At 42.3% G+C, this 22,923-nt stretch overlaps 2 protein-coding genes across 3 annotated transcripts in view; both read left to right on the forward strand.

Moving 5' to 3' along the window:
* The first annotated feature begins 279 nt into the window (after positions 1-279).
* Positions 280-12,110, forward strand: LOC120380343 (olfactory receptor 1020-like). Of its 2 annotated transcripts, none has more exons than XM_039497980.1 (2): positions 280-376; positions 11,157-12,110. In XM_039497980.1, the coding sequence occupies exon 2, from the start codon at positions 11,157-11,159 to the stop codon at positions 12,108-12,110; it is 954 nt and encodes a 317-aa protein (XP_039353914.1). In that variant the 5' UTR covers positions 280-376. The 2 variants fall into 2 exon arrangements, with proteins under 2 accessions (XP_039353914.1, XP_039353913.1); XM_039497979.1 differs by lacking the exon at positions 280-376 and adding an exon at positions 2,503-2,742.
* Positions 12,111-16,415: 4,305 nt separating this feature from the next.
* Positions 16,416-22,923, forward strand: part of LOC120380339 (olfactory receptor 5V1-like) — a 28,868-nt gene continuing 22,360 nt past the window's right edge. Inside the window, exons 1-2 of the mRNA XM_039497974.1 lie at positions 16,416-16,633; positions 21,710-22,315. Of these exons, the coding sequence (XP_039353908.1) occupies positions 21,710-22,315 (606 nt within the window). The 5' untranslated portion in view covers positions 16,416-16,633. The remainder of the gene's footprint in view (positions 16,634-21,709; positions 22,316-22,923) is intronic.

Genomic DNA, 22,923 nt, shown 5'->3' on the forward strand with positions numbered 1-22,923 from the left:
CAGGATTCAGCATTGGAGTCACCGCTCAATAGAACACAGCAGCCAGAAGGTCCTGAGATGATGCAGAGGCAGACCTGGGTCTCATTAAATATAATAATCAATTTAGAATGAAATAGCATGAGAAAGTTGAATAAAATACTCCATTTTGATTTCAAATCATGTCAAAATTTTCCCTTCAAAAATCTAGACACATACCTATGAAACACTGAGATTTCAAAAAAACATAATATTCCAATAGGAAACCGTTGCATCAAAATTTTTTGAATGAGCTCTATTGGTTACAAAACATTCTAGTACCTCTCCACTGGAATGCTCCCAGATTAGACCCTCTCTACTGGCATACTCTATCTTCCTTCTTTAAAGTTAGCATCAGGAGGTAAGAGTTAAATCACTTTTGAAGTAGGAAGGAGTTATTGCTATCTTTGAGATGTACAGTGTTTAATTTAATTTAATTTATTTTAAAAGTAAAATAAAATAAAATGTGATTACGTAATTAATCTAACTGAGATGGAGTTTGTAGCTTACCCCTGATTTATAATGTGTTTCCTAACCCAACTTCAAAGTTCTGCTGGTCAATAAGGGAAATAGATTGTTCAGCATTATCTATTGCTCTAACCCTCTGTTGCTGTCTTCAGATGAGCTGTGTATAGCTAATTGTGGTCTTCACTTGCAGCAAAGGGGTATAGCTTTGAGGAAGAGATCTATACATGTCCATTCTTTAAGGGCTTTAGAGGATTAATTCCCTGGAACCCTGCACAATTCAGAAGTGGAGGACCAGACGCAACGCTTAACTTCATTATGCTGTGTGCTTCTAAAATTTCATAAAATTAATGTGAAAACAGAGACACAGAGTAGAATGGGAAGCCAGGGACTCCTGACTTCCAACCATGGTCATGTTGGAATGGTGCCTGTGGTTCCTACCCACTGACAGTACGTTCGTATTATTTCCCTATCCAGGCATTGTAGATATGCAGTCCATGTCCTATGCTTGCCCATGGTGTCTGGTTAGGCCAGTGCACAGGGCATCTCAGACCTCATGCAGGCCCACTTCTTTACGCATAAGTGCTTAGCATGAAAGTAGGGCTGGGAGGGAGTGAAGAATAGGATGATGATTTAAACGTGACCTTCCTCATGGCAATAAGGCATGTAGCTTCACCGGAAATGGTTTAAAAAAATCCTTTGGCTGGAACAGTTTTCCATCCGGAAATGCAGGTCTATCGAAACACAAATGTTTGTTGGAAAGTGTCAATCTCAAAAACACTTTTGAGGAATCTTTTTGACTCTCTTGTTTTGTCTTGATTATGGCAGAACATTTTGTTTCAACTATGTCTTTTGATTCATTTTGTTTTGAATTTTATATAATATTTTAAAAAAAACAGAAATATACATAACAGATCATTGCTTGGAGACTACTCTGAACTTGGGTATCATGTGATATAACAATGCCAAGGAACATACAAATTATGACCGTATGTGATGGGCAAATGGCAAAAGGTTTATATTGTCCTTACATAGAAGGAACTCTGAGCAGCAAATGTAGAACACAAATATTAAAAAGAAGGTGATGAATCAGAGAAAAGCCCCAAGGGAATCATACAAATCATGTGTATCAGAGCAGAAGAGATTTAGTAACTCTGGGATATTGAAAAAATATTACCATGAGAACATAAGAACGGCCACACTGGGTCAGACCAAATATCCATCTAGCCCAGGATCTTGTTTTCTGAAAGTGGCCAATGCCAGGTGCCCCAGAGGGAATGAACAGAACAGGTGATCATCAAGTGATCCACACCCTGTTACCCATTCCCAGCTTCTGTCAAAGGGAGGCTACGGACACCATCTCTGTCCATCCTGGCTAATAGCCATTGATGGACGTATCCTTCATGAACTTATCTAGTTCTTTTTTAACTCTGTTATAGTCTTGGCCTTCATAACATCCCCAGGCAAGGAGTTCCACAGATTGAAAAAAATACTTCCTTTTCTTTGTTTTAAAGCTGCTGCCTATTAGTTTCATTTGGTGACCCCTTGTTCTTGTGTTATGTGAGGGAGTAAATAACACTTTCTTGTCTACTTTCTCCACATCACTCATGATTTTATAAACCTCTATCATATCCCCCTTAGTTATCTCTTTTCCAAGCCTAAAGTTCCAGTCTGATTAATCTCTCCTCATTCTGATGATGCATCGGCATGTCCTCACCACATAACAGCACATGGCACCACTCTACAGCTCAGTCACTGCAAAGCAATGCCTTGGGAACCACAATCGTACCGGGCCTCTCTGCTGCTTTAGCTGATGACCAGTCAGCTCGGTCTCAGCATTTCCAGCCCCCACAGATTGAAACTGTCCATTCTAAACCCATCCCTCTATCAGATGTAGGAGAAAACCTTGTGTTGTTCCAGAAGGCTGACCTCTTCTCTGTTTGTTACCAAGGCGGCTCCAGTTGCCTGGCAATGCCACAGTAGATTCTCTTTGGGAACAATTTCCATATGGGCACCAAAGCATATAACTGTGATTGTAAAGCAGCACATGGGGAATGGTGCTGTAAAATTGACAATCTGTGTCTGTGCAGGTTCATTAGGTAGGACTTTATAGAGGGACGTTAAGCAATAGAAGAAGAAGAAGAAGAAGAAGAAGAAGAAGAAGGCACCTTTCTTTTGGTGTAATTCTCCTCTCACTTACCCCAGTTTTCAAGCAGTGCATCTCTCTCGGCTTCAGTGCAGCTATTCCTGATTTATACTGGGGTGAGTGAGAGAGGAATTGTTTCCCAATTAACTCCTTAAAATGCTTAAATCTTCATTTATTTTCCATGTTAACCCAGTCATTGTAATGAACTTTTAAGTGAGCACATTTATTTATATTTCTTGATTTATTTATATTTAATTGATTTCCCACAGAAAATGAAACTGTTGGGAAAATAGAAAGAAGACAAAAAAGAACAGAAAGTTAAAGGATTTGATGGGAGGCAAAAAGAGGGAGGTAGGCTGGCACAGAGGGGAAAGGATGGTGATAGCTCAGTTTTTATCCATTAGTGATTAATCAAAGGCTTTTAAAAGTTAGAGCTATTTCTTCCAAATTTGTCTGAGGACCTTCTTCTTCCAAATGTTACCTACTCTTTGGCTGCCCGCTCAGCCAGGTCACTGTGGCAGGCTTCTATCCCTGCAGGCAGTTGGCTTATTCATTCGCTAGTAGCTGGAAGCCTGTGCTGTCACACCAGAGTAATTTGGAAACACATGTGTGTTAAAGAACCCCCAAATGGATGAGAACTTAAAAACTGGCCAGCAACAGACCATGAATCCCACTGATAATGGAACCTGAAGATATGCTGAAGAGAAAGAGTTCTGAACCATTCTTGTAACTCTTTGCATCATGTGATACAGACTCAATAGGCAGTCTGGTGTTCAGAGTGATGTTTGGGGTTTGATGTGTGCTGGTGAAGCTGTGTATTTGTTTGTATTGATTTATGTGCAGAGTGTGTTGTATTGGAACATTTGTGTTGATTTTTGTGTGTGGTAAAGAAGGGATTTGCGTTTTGGTAGTGGGCTATGTGTGATTACATTTATCTTGTATTCTGGTTGAGTTGCAGTGTGAGTGGTTGTGATGATTTCTGTGAGGGTTCTGTTATGCTGGCAGATTTGGGTTGATTTGTGTGGGTGTGTGCTGCAGTGAGAGGCTATGTGTGTTTCGGGTTATTGTGTGAGAAAGTTGTTTTATTGGGAAGGTGGTTGTGCAGATTTGTCAGCCTTCTTGATGTCATTCGTTATAAGCTCACGTCCCCTACTACGTAGCTGACCTGCTCTTTCATTTTTTTCTTCTTTGCTGCTAATGTACTTATAATTCCTCTTCTTATTGTCTTTTATGTCTCTTGCTATGTGCAAGTCATCTTGTACCTTAGCCTTTAGATTGTGCCCCTACATCCCTGTTGTATACTTCTCTAGTCATCCTTATCTATTTGTCCATGTGTCCATCTTTTGTGCAGCTCCATTTTGATTTTCAGGCTTAATATGATTCAGAATGAAACACAGTCACAATACTGGAATCTTCTCTGTATGGACTGTAACCAAGTCAGACACAGAGAAAGGTTAGAATTTCAACCTATTTGCCCCATTTTGTCCACTGAAAATTTCTCTCTATGGCAATTCGATGAATATGTCCCATTGAAATGACTTTCAGCCTTTCACAATCCTCAGCTTCTGCATTCTGCATTCAATCAAAATTCTAAAATGGGCTAATTATCTTCTGGGTGGCCTCAGGTTCTGCATTTCATGTTCCCACTGTATGTGAGTCATGCTCCTGCACCCACTGGAAAATTACTAGATTCTCCTGACTAGGGCATGCATACCTCTATAACTGTGTGCATTGGGTTGTGTGCCTCTTTGTGTGTGTGTAACTATTCCAATGTCTTTGTTTGAATTCTGAAATATTGGGTTCTAGCTGTAGGCTTGATTTTTTAAGGTGCTGGGTTCATGAATAGGGGATGAGCACTAATTGGCGTGAGTACTCTGTACTTAGCACTTTTTAGGAATGTGTGCTTTTGCAATATTAGCCTTGTTTTTGCCAGATTTTGTAAGCAGGTCTCTCATACAACAGCTTATGTCTCAGAGTCTCTTCCTGATCCTTAAGAGGAACTTCTCTCTTATCCCATGACCACTTACATTGGTTACGGAACTTTTCAAAGTCTTTCTGAAAGTCTAAGTACAGTATATCTACTGTATCTCCTTTCTCCACATGCTTGTTGACCTCCTCAAAGAATTCTAATAAATCTAATAGATTGTTGTCATAAACAGATAGTTAAGGGTTAATGCCTCTTTTACCTGTAAAGGGTTTAAAAGTTCACCTACCCTAGCTGACACCTGACCAGAGGAACCAATGGAGGAACAAGATGTTTCAAAAGGAAGGAGGGAAGTTTTCCTTTGTTGAGAGTCTCAGTTTCAGCCACAGTGAAAAAGATCAAGGAACCAGCCTCTTACCAGAGTAGTAAGTTTAGAAAGGAATAAATAGGTTTATGTTTATTTCTTTGTAACCTGTCTTGTGCAATTTAGAGGTATAATCAAATTGGGTATTGGGGTATTTTCATTGGTGTACTAAGTTTTTGCCCAGAGGAACATCCTCTGTGTTTTAAATCTTTTGTCTGTGAGAGTAGCTGGTATGCTAATCTCTCCCAAAGATAATTTTTACCGTTCTTTCTTTAATAAAAAGCTTTCTTTTTAAGAAGCTGATTGATTTTTTTCCTTGTGTTAAGATCCAAGGGGATTGGATCTGGACTCATCAGGAATTGGTGGGGGAAGGGAGGGGGGATGGTTAAATTCTCCTTGTGTTAAGATCCAAGGGGTTGGATCGGTGTTCACCAGGAACTTGGTGAAAAAGCCTCTCAAGGCTGCCCAGGGAGGGGAAGGTTTTGGGGGGACAGAAAGTGATCCAGACACTGAAATTTCTGGATGGTGGCAGTGTTACCAGATCTAAGCTAGTAATTAAGCTTAGAAGTGTCCATGCAGGTCCCCACATCTGTACCCTAAAGTTCAGAGTGAGGGAGGAACCTTGACAATTGTTGAGGCATGATTTCCCTTTAAAAAGGCATACTGACATTCCTCCAATAAATCATGTTCATCTATGTGTCTGATCATTCTGTTCTTTACCATAATTTCAACCGATTTGCCTGATACTGAAGTTTGGTTTACCAGCCTGTAATTACCAGGATCTCTTCTGGAGCCTTTTTAAAAGTATGTATGTCATATTAGCTATCCTCCAGTCATCTGTTGCAGAAGCTGATTTAAATGATACCACACTTAATAGTTCTGCAATTTCACAATGGAGTTCCTTTCAACCTCTTGGGTGAATACCATTCGGTTATGATGACTTATTATTGCTTAATTTATCACTTTGTTCCAAAACCTCAAGTTACATCTCAATCTGGGACAGTTCCTCAGATTTGTCACCTAAAAATAATGTCTCAGGTGTGGAAATATCCTCCACATACTCTACCATGAAGACTGAAGAAAGGAATTAATTTAGTTTATCCACAATGGCCTTATCTTCCTTGAGTGCTCTTTGAGCACTTGATTGTCCAGTTATTCCACTAATTGTTTAGCAGACATCATGCTTCTGATGTACTTAGAAACAATTTTGCTGCTATTTTTTTTTTTTTTAGTTTTTGGCTAGTTGCTCTTCAAATTCTTTTTTGACCAGCCTAATTACACTTGCACACTTGAGTTTATGCTCCTTTCTCTTTTTCCCAGTAGAATTTAACTTCCAGTTTTTATAGAGCATAAGCACATAAGAACAGCCATACTGGGTCAGACAAAAGGTTCATATAGTCCAATATCCTGTCTTCTGCCAGTTCCAGATGCACCAGCGGGACTGAACAGAACAGGTAATCATCAAGAGATCCTTACCTGCTGCCCATTCCCAACTTCTGGCAAACAAAGGTTAGGGACATCATCCCTGCCCATCCTGGCTAATAGCCATTGATGCACCTATCCTCCATGAACTTATCTAGTTTTACTTTGAACCCTGTTGTAGTCTTGGCCTTCACAATATCATCTGGCAAAGAGTTCCACAGGTTGACTGTGCATTGTGTGAAAAAATACTTCCTTTCAATTGTTTTAAATCTGGTTCCTATTAATTTCATTTGGTGTTATTATGAGAAGGAGTAAATTACACTTCCTTATTTACTTTCTCCACACCACTCATGATTTTATAGACCTCTATCATATCCCATATCCCACCTTAGTTGTCTCTTTTCCAAGCTGAAACGTTCCAGTCTTATTAATCTCTCCTCATACTGCAGCCGTTCCATACCCCTAATCATTTTTGTTGCCCTTTTCTGAACCTTTTCCAATTCCAATGTATCTTTTTTGAGCTTCGGCGACCACATCTGCATGCATATTCAAGATATGGGGGTACAATGGATTTATATAGAGGCTATATGATATTTTCTGTCTTATTATCCATCCCTTTCTTAATTATTCCCAAGATTTTGTTAGCATTTTTGATTGGCACTGCACATTGAGTGGATATTTTCAGAGAACTATCCACAGTGAGTCCAAGATATCGTTTTTGAGTAATTTAGACCCCATCATTTTATATGTATAGTTGGGATTATGTTTTCCAATGTGCATTATTTTGCATTTATCAATATTGAATTTCGTCTCCCATTTTGTTGCCCAGTTACCCAGTTTTGAAGATCCTTTTGCTCTTCACAGTCTGCTTTGTATTTGACTATCTTGAGTCATTTTGTATCGTTCGCAAATGTTGCCACCTCACTGTTTACCCCTTTTTCTAGATCATTTATGAATATGTTGAATAGTACTGGTGCCAGTGCACACTGCTGGGGAACATCACTATTTACCTCTCTCCATTCTGAAAACTGACCATTTATTCCTACCCTTTGTTTCCTATCTTTTAACCAGTTTCTGATACATGAGAAGACCTCCCCTCTCATCCCCTGACAGCTTATTTTGGTTAAGATCCTTTCATGAGGGAGCTTGTCAAAGGCTTTCTAAAAATCTAAGTTCACTATATCCACTGGATCCCCCTTGTCCACATGCTTATTGACCGCCTCAAAGAACTGGAGTAGATTGGTGAGGCATGATTTCCCTTTACAATAAAAAACATATTGAGTCTTCCCCAACAAATTACCTTTGCCTCTATTGCTTCTTTTACTTTATTGTTTAGCAATGATGGCACATTTTGTGATCCTCTTACTATGTTTTTTTTTTAATTTGGAGTATGTATTTAATTCAAGCCTCTATTATGGTGTTTTGAAAAAGTTTCCATGCAGCTTAAAGGCATTTCACTTTGGAGACAGTTAATTTACTTTGAACCAGCATCCTCATTTTTGTGCAGTTCCCCCATTATTATTGAGATTAGCTTCTCTAATCTCCCTGAACATTTCACATTCACCATCTTGGTTAGGCTGTCATTAGTACATCCCTACTGTTATACTCTTATTATTCAAGCATGGAATTTCTATCCATAGAGATTCTAGGGTACAGTTTGATTCATTTAAGATTTTTGACTACATTTCACTCTACTACACTTTCTTTCACAGATAGTGCCATTCCCCCAATTGCATGATCTACTGTGCCATTCCTATACTATACAATTCCATCAAGTTTCTGTAATGCACCTGATTATTTTCCCAAGCCTTTAGTTTAAAAACTCCTTTACAACATTTTTAACTTTACATGCAAGCAATATGGTGCCATTTTGATTTAGGTGGATACCATCCTTCCTCTATAGTCTCCTTCTTCCCCAAAGAGCTCCCCAGTTCCTAATAAATCTAAACCACTCCTCTTTATACTATCATCTCATCCACTCATTGAGACCCTGAATTTCTGCGTGTCTAACTGGCCCTGCAGGAGGAAATGGAAACATTTCAGAGAATGCTACCATGAAGGTCCTAGACTTTAATCTCTTAAATTATCTGCCTCAATTTGGTCCGGAGTAACTCTCTTCTACCTTTTCCTTTGTCATTGGCACCGATGTGGTACCACTGGCTCCTCCCCAGCAATGCATATAAACCTGTCTGGGTGTGTTGAGAGATCTGCAACCTTCGCACCTGGCGGGCAATTCAGCATGTGGTTCACCCAATCATCACAAACCGAACTATCTATATTTCGAATGGTTGAATGCTCCTGGCTCTTCTTAGTGAGTGTGTATCCCTCCCTAGGACAGGTATCATCAGTGCAAGAGGATGGCATGACAACATATGGAAGAAGGGTTCCAACTATGGGATAGTTTCTCTCTGCTCCACTTTGGTGTTCTCCTTCCCCATGACTTTCATCCTCCTCAACAGCACAGAAGCTGTCAGACTGGGAGTGGAACTGCTTTGCTGTGCCCCAGAAAGTCTTATCTATGTACCTCTCTATCTCCCTTACCTCCTGCAGTTCAGCCACTCTGGTCTCCAGAACCCATACTCGGTCTCTGAGGGTCGTAAGCTCCTTGCACTGAATTGACATATACCCCATCTGCTCACAAGGCAGGTAATGGTATATGCTGCAGTCAGTGCAATGAACTGGATAGCCCCCACTCTGCTGCTGGACTTCTGCTTGCATTATTTTTTCTTCTGCAGCTTTTTTGTTGGGTATTGTTTCTCTGTGTTTTGGGGGGTGGAAGGAATGGGGGAGGGTATATTGCCCTAAGTTTAGAGAATGCTTATCAGGTGTGCAGCAGCAGTCAAAAAAGCAAACAAGATCTTAGGAATAATTAAAAAAGGGATAGAGAATAAGATGGAGAATATCGTATTGCCCTTATATAAATCCATGGTATGCTCACATCTTGAATACTGCGTACACTTGTGGTCTCCTCATCTCAAAAAAGATATACTGGCATTAGAAAAAGTTCAGAAAAGAGCAACTGAAATGATTAGGGGTTTGGAATGGGTCCCATCTGAGGAGATATTAAAGAGGCTAGGACTTTTCAGCTTGAAAAAGAGGAGACTAAGGGGAGATATGATAGGGGTATATAAAATCACGAGTGGTGTGGAGAAAGTAAATAAAGAAAAGTTATTTACTTGTTCCCATAATATAAGAACTTGGGGCCACCAATGAAATTAATGGGCAGCAGGTTTAAAACAATTAAAAGGAAGTTCTTCTTCACACAGTGCACAGTCAGCCTGTGGAACTCCTTGACTGAGGAGGTTATGAAGGCTAGGACTATTACAGGGTTTAAAAGAGAACTAGATAAATTCATGAAGGTTATCTCCATTAATGTTTATTAGCCAGGATGGATAAGGAAGAGTTTCCCTAGCCTCTGTTTGTCAGAGGGTGGAGATGGATGGTAGGAGAGAGATCACTTGATCATTACCTGTTATGTTCACTCCCTCTGGGTCACCTGGCATTGGTCACTGTCGGTAGATAGGATACTGGGCTGGATGGACCTTTGGTCTCACCTAGTATGGCCATTCTTATGTTCTTATGTATCTAGCTCTCCCACTCCCTCTCTAAATTCCCTTGCAAACCTCCCCTCTTTGCTGCTCCTGGTCACTAGCTCCTCTGATCACTTAGGAGCTGGCTTTTTAAATCTCTGTTCTCCCTGAATAGCTTCACCCCCTGGTTAAGGGTTAGTGGGAGCTGAAGAGTGTAGGGATCAAAGCTTCATTAGGAAGTCTAGCAGGCACCTAGGCTGAGCACACAGACGCCCCCCCCAGCAAAAAAAACCAACAAAACCCTAGACCACATTATAATGTCAGTGAAGCAGCAAGCACACAACAAACAAACAAATTAACAGACAAAAAAGTCACCACTTTAGATTAATTAATCCCCTATGGGTTTATTTGTTGGGCCAATTTCAAATATTGGTCAAGGAGAAAACCTAGCTTGAGACATAACATCGTGGATCAATTACTTTCTCGAAACAGACACCAGATTGTTATGACTGGATCGAACATCTAAATCCCATGTGTTGTTGATGCACTTGGATATGAGCAATATCTGGCCAATGTTCCGAGACATGGATCTCTCAACACTCCCACTGTTACACCAGACGCGAGACATTCAGTGTTGATGGCCCTTGATACCATTGTCACTGCTACCGAGGCATGACTTCCCCATGACCTATTCCATGTTTCCTTCTACAGAAGAGTTAATCCCATCCAGGATGATGGTTCCAGTTAGAAATTACATTTACAAAACTAAATGGAATGATAAAATGGACAAAGACAAGTTTCCCAAACTGTCACAGAAACCGTAGCAAAGGAAGCATTGGCAGACCTCCTTAATCTAACTATCCATCCTAGGTTCTTTCACACGGTATCTCAGGGCAAGATGGACTCTGTAGTACAAATATGTGTAAATGAAGTATCAGCCCAGCAACAGGACTATTCTGGGGTTTCTGTATGAAGCCAATGGAATGAAATTTAATTCCCCTTGATCTACAATGATAACCTTAGACATTGTGGCTATAGTATTATACAGACATGTTCAGGAAGCTGAAGGTGAGATGTGTTCAACCATAGAGATACCGGGCAGTAGTTACATTTCCAATATCAATTAACATTGGCCTTTTTTTGAAACTTTTACCCCAAATGCCAACACCCTCTGGATTCTTGACTCAACTGTTGGGATGGCTACCAGCAGGGAGAAGCCAGTATTGAAAATATGACTGTTTTATAATGGACATTAGATTCTCAATTCCAAATTTATTTTATTTCCCCTAGATGAAATTGATGCCAAACGTACATGAGAGAAATCAAATGAACATCACGGAATTCATCCTCCTGGGATTTGGGGATCTCCCTCAACTTCATAGTCTTCTTTTCCTGGTGTTTCTAGTGATCTATGCTGTGACCGTGGCCGGGAACATCCTCATCATTGTGCTAGTTAAGGTTGATCAGCACCTTCACACCCCCATGTATTTCTTCCTGGGGAACTTGTCCTGCTTGGAGACCTGCTACACCTCTACCATCCTGCCCAGGCTGCTGGCCAGTCTCCTGAATGGGGACAGAACCATCTCTGTTACTGGCTGCATTGCACAATTATATGTCTTTGGTTCTCTGGCAGGCACAGAATGTTTTCTCTTATCTGTGATGTCCTATGATCGGTATTTAGCAATATGCAAACCTCTGCATTACGCAGCACTTATGAATGGCAGGTTGTGCCTCCAACTAGTAGTTGGGTTGTGGACAGGTGGATTTATGTCTGTTTCCATCTTTATATTTATGATGTCACAATTAACATTCTGTGGCCCCAATGAAATTGACCATTTCTTTTGTGATTTTCGTCCAATAATAAAACTCTCCTGCATTGACACCCACATGGTGGAAGTTGCTAGTTTCATATCTTCCTCCATATTCACCCTGCCTCCATTTCTATTGACGGTGGTATCCTATGTTTATATCATCTCCACCATCCTGCGAATCCCATCCAGCACCGGGAGGCAAAAGGCTTTTTCCACCTGCTCCTCTCACCTCATTGTGGTGACAATTTTCTACGGGACTCTCATCATGGTGTATTTGGTCTCAGAGTCTGATGCACTGAGGGACCTGAACAAAGTGTTCTCTTTCTTCTATGGAGTCCTGACCCCATTGCTCAACCCCCTCATATACAGCCTGAGAAACAAGGAGGTAAAGGAAGCCTTGAGAAAAGTTCTCCGTAAATTTTTGGTTTTTTAAATGAATACAGCATGATTCTTGGAATCAGAACTTCCTGAATCCAAGTGTAGAGTCTGGGTGTTGCCTACCTGCAGCCATCTGACTCATTTTGGAGGAAAATTAGGACACCGAGCCATATCCCTAGATATTCACTGCACCCTCAGACCCACTCTCATGTCTGAAGAAACCTGTGCATCCTCCTTGCATTTGGCTTATTCTCCTTTGAGAGTGGATGAATTTGCAAATAAATATTTTAATTAGTTCATGAGAATAAAATAATTAAAATAAGATCCTTAAGAAATTTAGCATTTGTCATCTCTAGTTTTGTCCCGAGTGATCTTAAAACGGGACTAAAACATACTCTTCATACTTTCTTTTATGTTGGAACTCATTTAAAATATTTGTGTAGGTTACATGTGAAGACATTAGGTGTTAATGAAGCTCTAGGTTAAGAAAAATGTTATAAAATAACCAGATTAGGAATAAATTTTATTCATGGTCATGTCAGTAGTTCAGGTTACTTCATACTGGGACCCTGGTGACATCAGGGGTAAATCTGCCAATACCCACTCTTCATCTCCTGTAATATGAATGTTTCAGTTTGATGACCTCAAATTAGTGAAGAAGGGAAGTTAAATAGATAGGTGGGCCAAGAGTTCTCATTGATGCCTTGGCATATATGCTTCCTGCTCCAGTGTTTCTTCAGAGAGGTGGTGGGTCTCTGTTACACTGCCCCAGGATCAGCCAAGGGACGGGTTTCTGACTCAGAAAGGTACAGTTCCCTCCTCTCTGCTCTTGCCTTGGTCCCTGGAAGCAGTAATTTGCTTCCTGACAGGTCATTAGGAATGGAAACTAAAATTGTACTGCCAAAATTGTCCATGTCTGTCTTTTCTGTTGGTGTCATCTGCAAATTTTATAAAAATTAGCACATAAGATATATGTTGTCATGGTCTTACCCTCACTTGAAACTGGGGGGTTTCAAGTTGAGGACCGGCATGTATCCCCCCACCCTAAAATCCTAGGGTAGGTCCCCTTTTTGCCGCCACCACCCGGTCAATTACGTGGGCCGGGACACCCCTGTTTTCCCCCTGCCTCTTTCCAAAGACGTTCCCTGGGGAAACACAGATCAACTCACAGAGAGAGAAACCTTCCCCCTCCCCTCTCTGCCCGGAGATAAGTCTGTCTCACCACCGAGAGAGAGTTTCTTAGCCCCTCCCCCTGTATCCACAGTAGAGGGATTTAATCAAATCTTTATAAAAAGAATTTATTAAAAGAAAAACAAGAAAATACAGAATCTCTATGAGTCCAAGCTGGACACTCATAGGGTATAATCTTGCTAAGTTCTGGAGAGAATCCTCTCTCCTTCTCAGTACAAACAATACAGGCAGAATTAAGAATAATCAATAGCAAACACACAGAATTGCAAACATAGGATTATTAGATGAGGACACAAAGTACCTTTCTAATACTCACTATTTTGACTAGAAGAAATTAGTTCAGAAAGATGGAAATTTGTAGCAGACTTGATTAAAACATCTGGATTCTTGTAACTCCAAACGGCTAAGAACAACACACACAGAAACAGAGGGAAAAAGTTCCCTCCTAGGAGTTTCAAATTCTCTTCCCTGATTGGTCCTCAGGTCAGGTGCCTACCAGGTACTATGTTTTAACCCTTTACTAACTACTTATGACATATGTGCATGGGCCAAGATAAATATCTTTCTTTCTTTCTTTCTTTCTTTCTTTCTTTGATATTAAATCAAAAACTCAGGCCCCTATACTGACTTAAAGGAATAATTCATGTACATGTAAATTAGTGTCAGGCTGCTATATATGCTTGATCCAGGCTCCAGAGGGAGACAGGATTTTCTGCACATAAATGGGGTACAGTAACTCCCCACTTAACATCCTCCCACTTAATGTTGTTTTGAAGTTACGTGACTGCTACATTAGGGAACATACTCATTTAAAGTTGTGCAATGCTCCCTTATAACGTCCTTTGGCTGACTTTACAAGGGAGCATTGCATAAGTTCTGCTTCTCCACCTCCTCCCCCTCCCTTCCGCCCTCCCTCCTAGCGCTTCCTCCGCTGCTAAACAGCTATTTGGTGGCACTTAGGACTTTCTGGGAGGGAGGGAGCAAGCAAGCGAGCAGGGAAACTGCCCCTCCCCCCCCCCCGTGGCAGGCAGGGCCACCTGGAATGCAGGGGCTTTAGGGGCTGCAGGGCCCTGGGCTAAGGGGGCCCTGGGGCCCTGGCCTGCAGCTCTAAAGCCCCTTTCGGAATGTGGCCCCGCGAGCACGGGCTGGAGGACTCAGGAGGAGCAGAGGCAGCCACGCAGCTAGCGGTCGGAGAGAAGCGCCACTTTGCCCTTCAAAGCCGGCCAGAGAGAAGTGGCACTTTGAAGGGGAAAGTGGCGCTTCTCTCCGGCCGCTGGCTGCGCGGCTGCCCCTGCGCCTCCTGAGTCCTCCGGCCCGTGCTCGCGGGGCCACATTCCGAAAGGGGCTTTAGAGCTGCAGGCCAGGGCCCCAGGGCCCCCTTAGCCCAGGGCCCTGCAGCCCCTAAAGCCCCTGCGTTCCAGGTGGCCCTGCCTGTGGGAGTATGTGTGTGGGGAGCAGCTCCCAGAATTGCGGCTCCCTGCACCAAACAGGAGCTGCCCCAGGTAAGTGCTCTGCATCTCCTGCCTGCCCCAGCCCTGAGCCTCTTCACGCACCCCAACCCTGAGCTCCCTCCTGCACCCTATCTCCCTGTCAGACACTGTACCCCAACCTGAGCTCCCTCCCACCCCCTAAATCCCTCCCAGACCCTGCACCCCCAGCCCTGAGCTGCAGGGGTAAGCCGGGGCACCTCCCCACCACAGTACAGTAATATACAGTATATAATGCCTTTTGTCTGCCCCAAATAAATTTCCTTGGAACCTAACCTCCCACATTTACATTAAATCTTATGGGAAAATTGGATTAATTTAACATCATTTCACTTAAAGTTGCATTTTTCAAGAACATAACTACAATGTTAAGTGAGGAGTTACTGTATATTTACACTATGGCACACATTCACAAAACTGTCTGAATTCTTACTGATCTGCCAAAGAGGAGAGATCATAGAATTGGAAGGGACCTCAGACAGTAACCTAGTCCAACCCCCTGCTCAAAGCAGAGCTAATCCCCAGATGGATTTTTACCCCACTTCCTCTAAATGGCCCTGTGAAGGATTAAACTTGCAACTCTGGGTTTAGCAGGACAATGCTCAAACCACTGAGCTATCACTCCCTCCCCCCATGGTTGCAGCATGCACAGACATTCCAATTGCCCTCAGCTATGGGACAAGTTTCTAGATCTGAGGGATGTCATACCGGTGATATACATCTTTACATGTTAAGTTTCAGGGAGAATGGATAGGAAATGGGGTCAAAATCCAATCATATGTGAGTCCTCAGGCCTCATTGTGACTCATGTGAGTTGCTCAATTAACCGCACAGGAAGTTTGCCTCAGTAAGAATTCAGTTAGTCCCTCAATGTGTGTCCCTCATTTGGGAGTTGCCGTACATCTCTATCATGGAGAGAATGTATTGGAGAGGCACTTTCCAGGGTGTGGTAGAAATAAGGAGAAGAGATGGCTGGCTGGAAAAGAGGAACAATCCCAATTATTGAATGTGATAGAATGGAAAGTTCAGGATGTGCTGAAGAAACAGAATATCTCCACAATACCCCACACAGGGCCCTGTTCTTCCTGATGGTCACAGTGTACAACACAGTTTGAACTACTCATGAATTGTGGAAGGAGGGTCACACCCTAGGAAGGGCTTGGAGATGAAAAGGGAACAAAGACACCCATTCAGGAGGAGGAAACATTTGCCTTCTCTCCCCCATGCAGGAAGAGTGAGGGACATACTGAAATGTTGAAGGAAAGAGGTAATGAAGGTCTAACTGCATCAGGCTCATGGAGGGTCACCTATAACCATGGGGCATGAGGCTGGCTGCCCTTTTAAACATCTGTATGTGGATGCTACATCTGCATGTCCACATCACATTACAGCAACATGGGACCACTCTACAGCACCGTCACTGCAGTGCAATGCCTTAGGAATCACAATCATATTTGGCATCTCTGCTGCTTTGTCTCATAACTAGTCAGCTCAATCTCAGCTTTTCCAGCCCCCACAGATTGGAGCTGTCCATCCTAAACTCATCCCTCTATTAGACATAAGAGAAAACCCTGTGTTGTTCCGAAAGATTGACCTCTTTGCCATTTGTTACAAAGGTGGTTCAGGTTGCCTGGCAACACCACAGTAGATTCTCTTTGGGAACAATTCCCATGTGGGCACCGAAGCATATAGAAGTGATTGCAAATCATCACATGGGGAATGGTGCTGTGAAAGTGATAATCTGAGTCTGTGCAGGTGCATTAGGTAGGACTTTATATAGGGACATTAAACAATAGAAGAAGAAGAAGAAACCTCTCTTTTGGTGTCATTCGCTCATTTACCCCAGCTTTCGCGCAGTTCTCTCTTGGCTTCAGTGCAGTTATTCCTGATTTATATTGGGGTAAGTGAGAGAGGAATTGTTTCCCAATTAACTCCTTAAAATGCTTAAATCTTCATTTCGTTCTCCATGTTAACCCAGTCATTGTAATGCACTTTTAAGTGTGCACATTTCTCTATATTTATTGATTAGTTTATATTTTATTGATTTCCCCCACAAAACATAAGAATAGAATGGTAAACGGTCTCGATGGGAGGGAAAGAGAAAAAGAAAGGAAGGCATGAAGAGGAAACGAGATCAACATCTTAATTTCCATCCATTAGTGATTAATTAAAAGCTTTTAAAAGTTAGAGCTATTTTTTTCTACATTTGTCAGAGATCCTTCTTCTTCCAAATGTTACCTTCTCTTCAGCTGCCCTGTCAGCCAGGTCCCTGTGGCAGGCTTCTATCTCTGGAGGCAATCAGCTTAACCCTTTGCTAGGAGCTGAAAACCTCTTCTGTCACACAAGGGTAATTCGGAAACTCATTTGTGTTAAAAAGCCTCAAAATGGCTGAGACCTTAAAAACAGGCCAATAACAGACCATGAATCCCACTGATAATGGAACCTGGGGACAAGCTAAAGGGAAAGAGTTCTGAACCATTCGTGTAGCTCTTTCCATCATGTGATACAGACTCAATAGACAGTCTGGTGTTCAGAGTGATGTTTGGGGATATTGGGTTTGCTGGTGAAGCTGTGTATTTGTTTATGTTGATTTCTGTTTGCATTGTGTTATACTGGGACATTTGTGTTGATATTTGTGTATGTTAATAAGGGTTTTGTGTTTCAGTTAGGGATTATGTGTGATTGGGTTTATCGGCTATGCTGGTTGAGTTGCAGTGTGAGTGCTTGTGATGATTTGTGTGGGGATTCTGTTGTGCTGGCAGATTTGAGTTGATCTGTGTGGGTGTGTGCTGCTCTGACAGACTATGTGTGCTCAGGTTTATTGTGTGGGATAGTTGTTTTATTGTGAGGGTAATAGTGTTGATTTGTCAGCCTTCTTGATGTCATCTATTTTTCACCTTCCTAGTTAATGTACTTATAATTATTCTTCTTATTGGGATTGTAGTCATTTTGTGCCTTAGCGTTTCTTATTTTCTCCCAATGTGTTTGTCATATACTTTTGTACTGGTCCTCAGCTATTTATCCATGTTTCCACCTTTTACCAGATTCCTTTTGGTTTTTCAGGTTTAATATGCTTCAGAATGACACATGGAGTCAGCATCCTGGAATCTTATTATAGAGATATTCACCGAGTCAGTCATGGACAATGTTTGAAATTTCAACCATACTGCCCCATTTTTCTCACTGAAAATTTCTCTCTGTGGCTGTTCGATGAATATGTCCCATTGAAATAACTTTCAGCATTTCAGAATCCTCAGCTTCTGCATTCTGAATTAGGTTAAAATTCTAAGAAGGATTTATTATCTTCTGAGTGGTCCCAGGTTCTGTATCCTTGCTGAGAAATGAACATGCTATCTGATTAGCCTTTAGTGGAGATTTGGAGAGAGCATGAGCTGTTTTAGCAGGGATAAGGGAGAGACAGGACAGAACTGGGAGAGTGGGTGTCAAATCAGTATCTTAGATGTCTGTATACTGATACAAGAAGTATGGGGAATAAGCAGGGAGAATTCAAAACGATAGTAAATGACCACATCTATGACATAGTTGGCATCACAGAGACCTGGTGGGATAATACTCATGACTGGAATATTGGTTAAAATGTGTACAGCCAGCTCAGGAAGGACAGGCAGGGAAAAAACGGAGGAGGTTTTGCCTTACATATTAAAAATGTATATGCTTGGATTGAGTTCGAGATGGAAGTAGGGACAGACTGTCTGAAAGTGTCTGGGTAAAGATAAAAATGTTAAAAAACAAGGATGGTGTCATGGTAGGGGTCTAATACAGATCACCTAACCAGGAAGAAGAGGTGGATGAGGCTTTTTTTAAATAACTAACAAAATCATCCAAAGCACTGGACTGGGTGGTGATGGGGGATTTCAACTACTCAGGCATCTGTTGGGAAAATAACACAGCAGAGCACAGTTTATCCAACAAGTTCTTGCAATGTAGTGGAGGCAATTTTTTATTTTAGAAGGTGGAGAAAGCTACTAGGGGAGGGGCTAGATTTGATTTTGACAAATAGGGAGGAACTGATAGAGAATTTGAAAGCGAAAGGCAGCTTGGGTGAAAGTGATCATGAAGTGGTAGAGTTCATGATTCCAAGGAATGGTAGGAGGGAGAACAGCAAAATAAAGATAATGGATTTCAAGAAGGCAGACTTTAGAAAACTCAGGGAGTTGGTAGGTAAGATCCCATAGAAAGCAAGTCTAACGGGAAAAACAATTGAAGACAGTTGGCAGTTTTTCAAAGAGACATTATTGAGGGAATAAGAGCAAACTATCCCTCTGCATAGGAAAGATAAGAAGTATGGCAAGAGACCACCATGGCTTAACCAGGAGATCTTCAATAATCTAAAAATCAAAAGAGTCCTACAAAAAGTGGAAACTAGGTCAAATGACAAAGGATGAATATGAACAAATAACATAAATATGTAGGGAGAAAATTAGTGAGGTCAAGGCGCAAAACAAGATCAGACTAGCTAGGGACATAAAGGGTAACAAGAGAACATTCTACAAATATATTAAAAGCAACAGGGGGGAGGGATAGCTCAGTGGTTTGAGCATTGGCCTGCTAAACCCAGGGTTGTGAATTCAATCCTTGAGGGGGGCCATTTGGGGATTGGTCCTGCTTTGAGCAGGGGGTTGGACTAGATGATCTATTGAGGTCCCTTCCAACCCTAATAATCTATGATTCTAAGAGAAAGATCAAGGACAGGATAGGCCTATTACTCAATGCAGGGGAGGGGAATAATAACAGAGAGTAGTTATGAGTGTTCACAGTCATGTTTGAAGGGCATAATGAATGGGATTCCACAGGGATCAGTTCTGTTCAATATCTTCATCAATGATTTAGATCAGGGTGGCAACAATTTTTGCAGGGGGGCCACTTCACAAATTTTGGTAAGTCATCACAGGCCGCACAGGTCTACTATATTAATATAGGGGATGCGGGGTCTGGGAGGGAGTTTAGGTGCAGGAGGCAGCTCTGGGCTGGTGCAGAGTGTTGGGGTGCAGGAGAGGGTGCGGGTCTGGGAGGAAATTTGGGTGCAGGAGGGGATTCTGACCTGGGGCATAAGGTTGGGGTGTGGGAGGGGGTGCGAGGTGCATGAATTGGCCAGCAGGCATTAACTACAGGCAGCTCCCAGCAGGCAGTGCAGCAGAGTGCTCAGTGCCGTGGCCCCACACCTCTCCCAGAAGCAGCCAGCTGCGGCTGGCATGTCTCTGTGTGCCCCTTGGGGAGAGGGAGACAGCGGGTCTCTGTGCGCTGCCTGCACCTGCAAGCACTGCCCCCGCAGCACCCATTGTCCAGTTTCCAACCAATGGGATCCCTGAGGGTAGTGTTGGGGGGTGCACGGAGACATACCAGCAGCATCCAGCCTCTTCCAGGAGTGGCGTGGGGCCATGGCGGGCAGAAAGCCTGTCTGAGCGCCCTGTTGCACTGCGGGACTTTTAGCGGCCTGGAGCTTGTGAGGGGGCAGCCAAAGAGCCTGCAGGATGGTCAGAAATGTTAGACAGGCCGGATTCGGCCCACAGGCCATATTTTGCCCACCCCTGATTTAGATAATGGCATAGAAAGTACACTTCTGAAGTTTGCATATGATAACAAGCTGTGAGGGATTGCAAGTGCTTTGGAGGACAGGATTATAATTTTAAATGCCATGGACAAACTGGAGAAATGGACTGAAGTAAATAGGATGAAATTCAATGAGGACAAGTACAAACAAAGTACTCCACTTAGGAAGGAACAATCAGTTGCAAACATACAAAATGGGAAATGACTGCTCAGGAAGAAGTACTGCGGAAAGGGATCTGGGGGTCATAATGGACCATAAGCTAAACATGAGTCAACAGTGTTACACTTTTTCCTTTCTAAATAAAGCAAACATCATTCTGGGATGTATTAGCAGGAGTACTGTAAGCAAGACACGAGAAGTAATTCTTCCACTCTACTCTGCGCTGATTAGGCCTCAACTGAAGTATTGTGTCCAGTTCTGGGCACCACATTTCAGGAAAGATGTGGACAAATTGGAGAAAGGCCAGAGAGGATCAACCAAAATAATTAAAGGTCTAGAAAACATGACCTATGAGGGAAGATTGAAAAAAAATGGGTTTGTTTAGTATGGAAAAGAGAAGACTGAGAGAGGATATGATAACAATTTTCAAGTAGATAAGAGGTTGTTACAAGGAAGAGGGAGAAAAATTGTTCTTCCTAACCTCTGAGGACAGGATAAGAAGCAATGGGCTTAAATTACAGCAAGGGAGGTTTAGGTTGGACATTAGGAAAAACTTCCTAACTGTCAGAGTGGTTAAGCACTTGAATAAATTGCCTTGGGAGGTTGTGAAATCTCCATCATTGGAGATTTTTAAGAGCAGGTTAGACAAATATCTGTCAGGGACTGTCTCGATAATACTTAGTCCAGCCATGAGCTCAGGGGACTGGACTAGCTGACCTCTCGAGGGCCCTTCCAGTTCTATGATTCTATGATTTGAGAGAGAAAGATCTCTAAATTTCAAGACACATTAAGAAAATGGTAAGTGATATCATCATCAACTATTTTGTAATGGAGGGAACAGAGCCTCAGAGAAAGGAAGTGTAAGCCCAAGGTCAAGGAAAGAAAGAGAAAGGAAGAAAACCCAGGTTTCTGCAATCAAATTCTACTGTCCACTCCACTGGAATCTGGTGGACAGATTCCAGTGGAGTGGATAATTTCAGATATTGTGGCTAATGTAACACATAAGACATGATCAGGAAGCTGAAGGTGAGATGTGTTCAATCATAGAAATACTAGACAGCAGTAACATTTCCAATGTCAATTAACTTAGGTCCTTTTGAAATTTTACCCAGCATGCCTCTGCTATCTGGAGTCTTCACTCAACCATTGGGATGGCAACTAGCAGAGAGAAGCCAGAAATGAAATGCTGACTGTTTTGCAGTGGAAGCTAGACTCTAAATGGCAGAATTTGTTTTATTTCCTTAGATGAAACCCACAGCAAACAAATGCCAGGGAAATCAAACGACCGTGACAGAATTCATCCTCCTGGGATTTGGGGATCTCCCTGGACTTCACGTTCTTCTCTTCCTGCTGTTCCTAGTGATCTACATTGTGACCATGGCTGGGAACATTCTCATTGTTGTGCTAGTTGTGACTGATCGGCACCTGCACACCCCCATGTACTTCTTCCTGGGGAACTTGTCCTGCTTGGAGACCAGCTACACCTCCACCATGCTGCCCAGGATGCTGGACAGTCTCCTGACTGGGGACAGAACCATTTCTGTTCCCAGCTGCATCATACAATTATATTTCTTTGGTTCTCTGGCAGGCACAGAATGTTGTCTACTATCTGTGATGTCTTATGATCGGTATTTAGCTATATGCAAACCTCTGCATTATGCAGCCCTGATGAACGGCAGGTTGTGCCTCCAGCTAGCGGTCGGGTCATGGATAGGTGGATTTGTGTCTGTTGCCTTCTTGATATCTGTGATGTCACAATTAACATTCTGTGGCCCCAATGAAATTGACCATTTCTTTTGTGATTTTAGTCCAATAATGAAACTGTCCTGCAGTGACACTCACTGGCTGGAGGTTTCAGCTGTCATACATTCCTCCCTATTCACATTTCCTCCATTTCTGTTGACCCTTGCATCTTATGTTAGTATCATCACCACCATCCTGAGAATCCCGTCCACCACTGGGAGAAAGAAGGCCTTTTCCACCTGCTCTTCCCACCTCATCGTGGTGACAATTTTCTATGGAACCCTCATCATTGTGTATCTACTATCGGACTCTGATGCACTGAGGGTCTTGAACAAAGTGTGCTCTGTTTTCTATGGAGTCCTGACCCCTTTGGTCAACCCCCTCATCTACAGTCTGAGAAACAAGGAGGTAAAAGAATCCTTGAGAAAAGCTCTCCTTAGATCGTTTGTCTTTTACAGGAGTACAGGCATTTCAAGCTAATCATAGATATATGAACCTGCAAACTGACTCATGCGTAGCTCTAATTCATCTTTCTTTTCTAGACTAGCACGATCAGGACTTTTTGTGTCCAAGGGCAGATTCTACTTATTTAACTTATGGTCATGTGACATGTTTTGGAGAAAAATTTGTACACCAAGCCAAATCTGCACCTCCATTTGCACTCATCTCTGAAGCGTACAGTGTATCCTCCTTGAACATAGAGTACTTATTCTTTG

The sequence above is a fragment of the Mauremys reevesii genome, linkage group 13, assembly GCF_016161935.1.
Source record: "Mauremys reevesii isolate NIE-2019 linkage group 13, ASM1616193v1, whole genome shotgun sequence".
Classification (NCBI taxonomy): Eukaryota; Metazoa; Chordata; order Testudines; family Geoemydidae; genus Mauremys; species Mauremys reevesii.

What these genes read in the sequence shown, in the direction of transcription:
- LOC120380343 (XM_039497980.1), top strand. Translation starts at nt 11,157, where the DNA reads ATGAAATTGATGCCAAACGTACATGAGAGAAATCAAATGAACATCACG.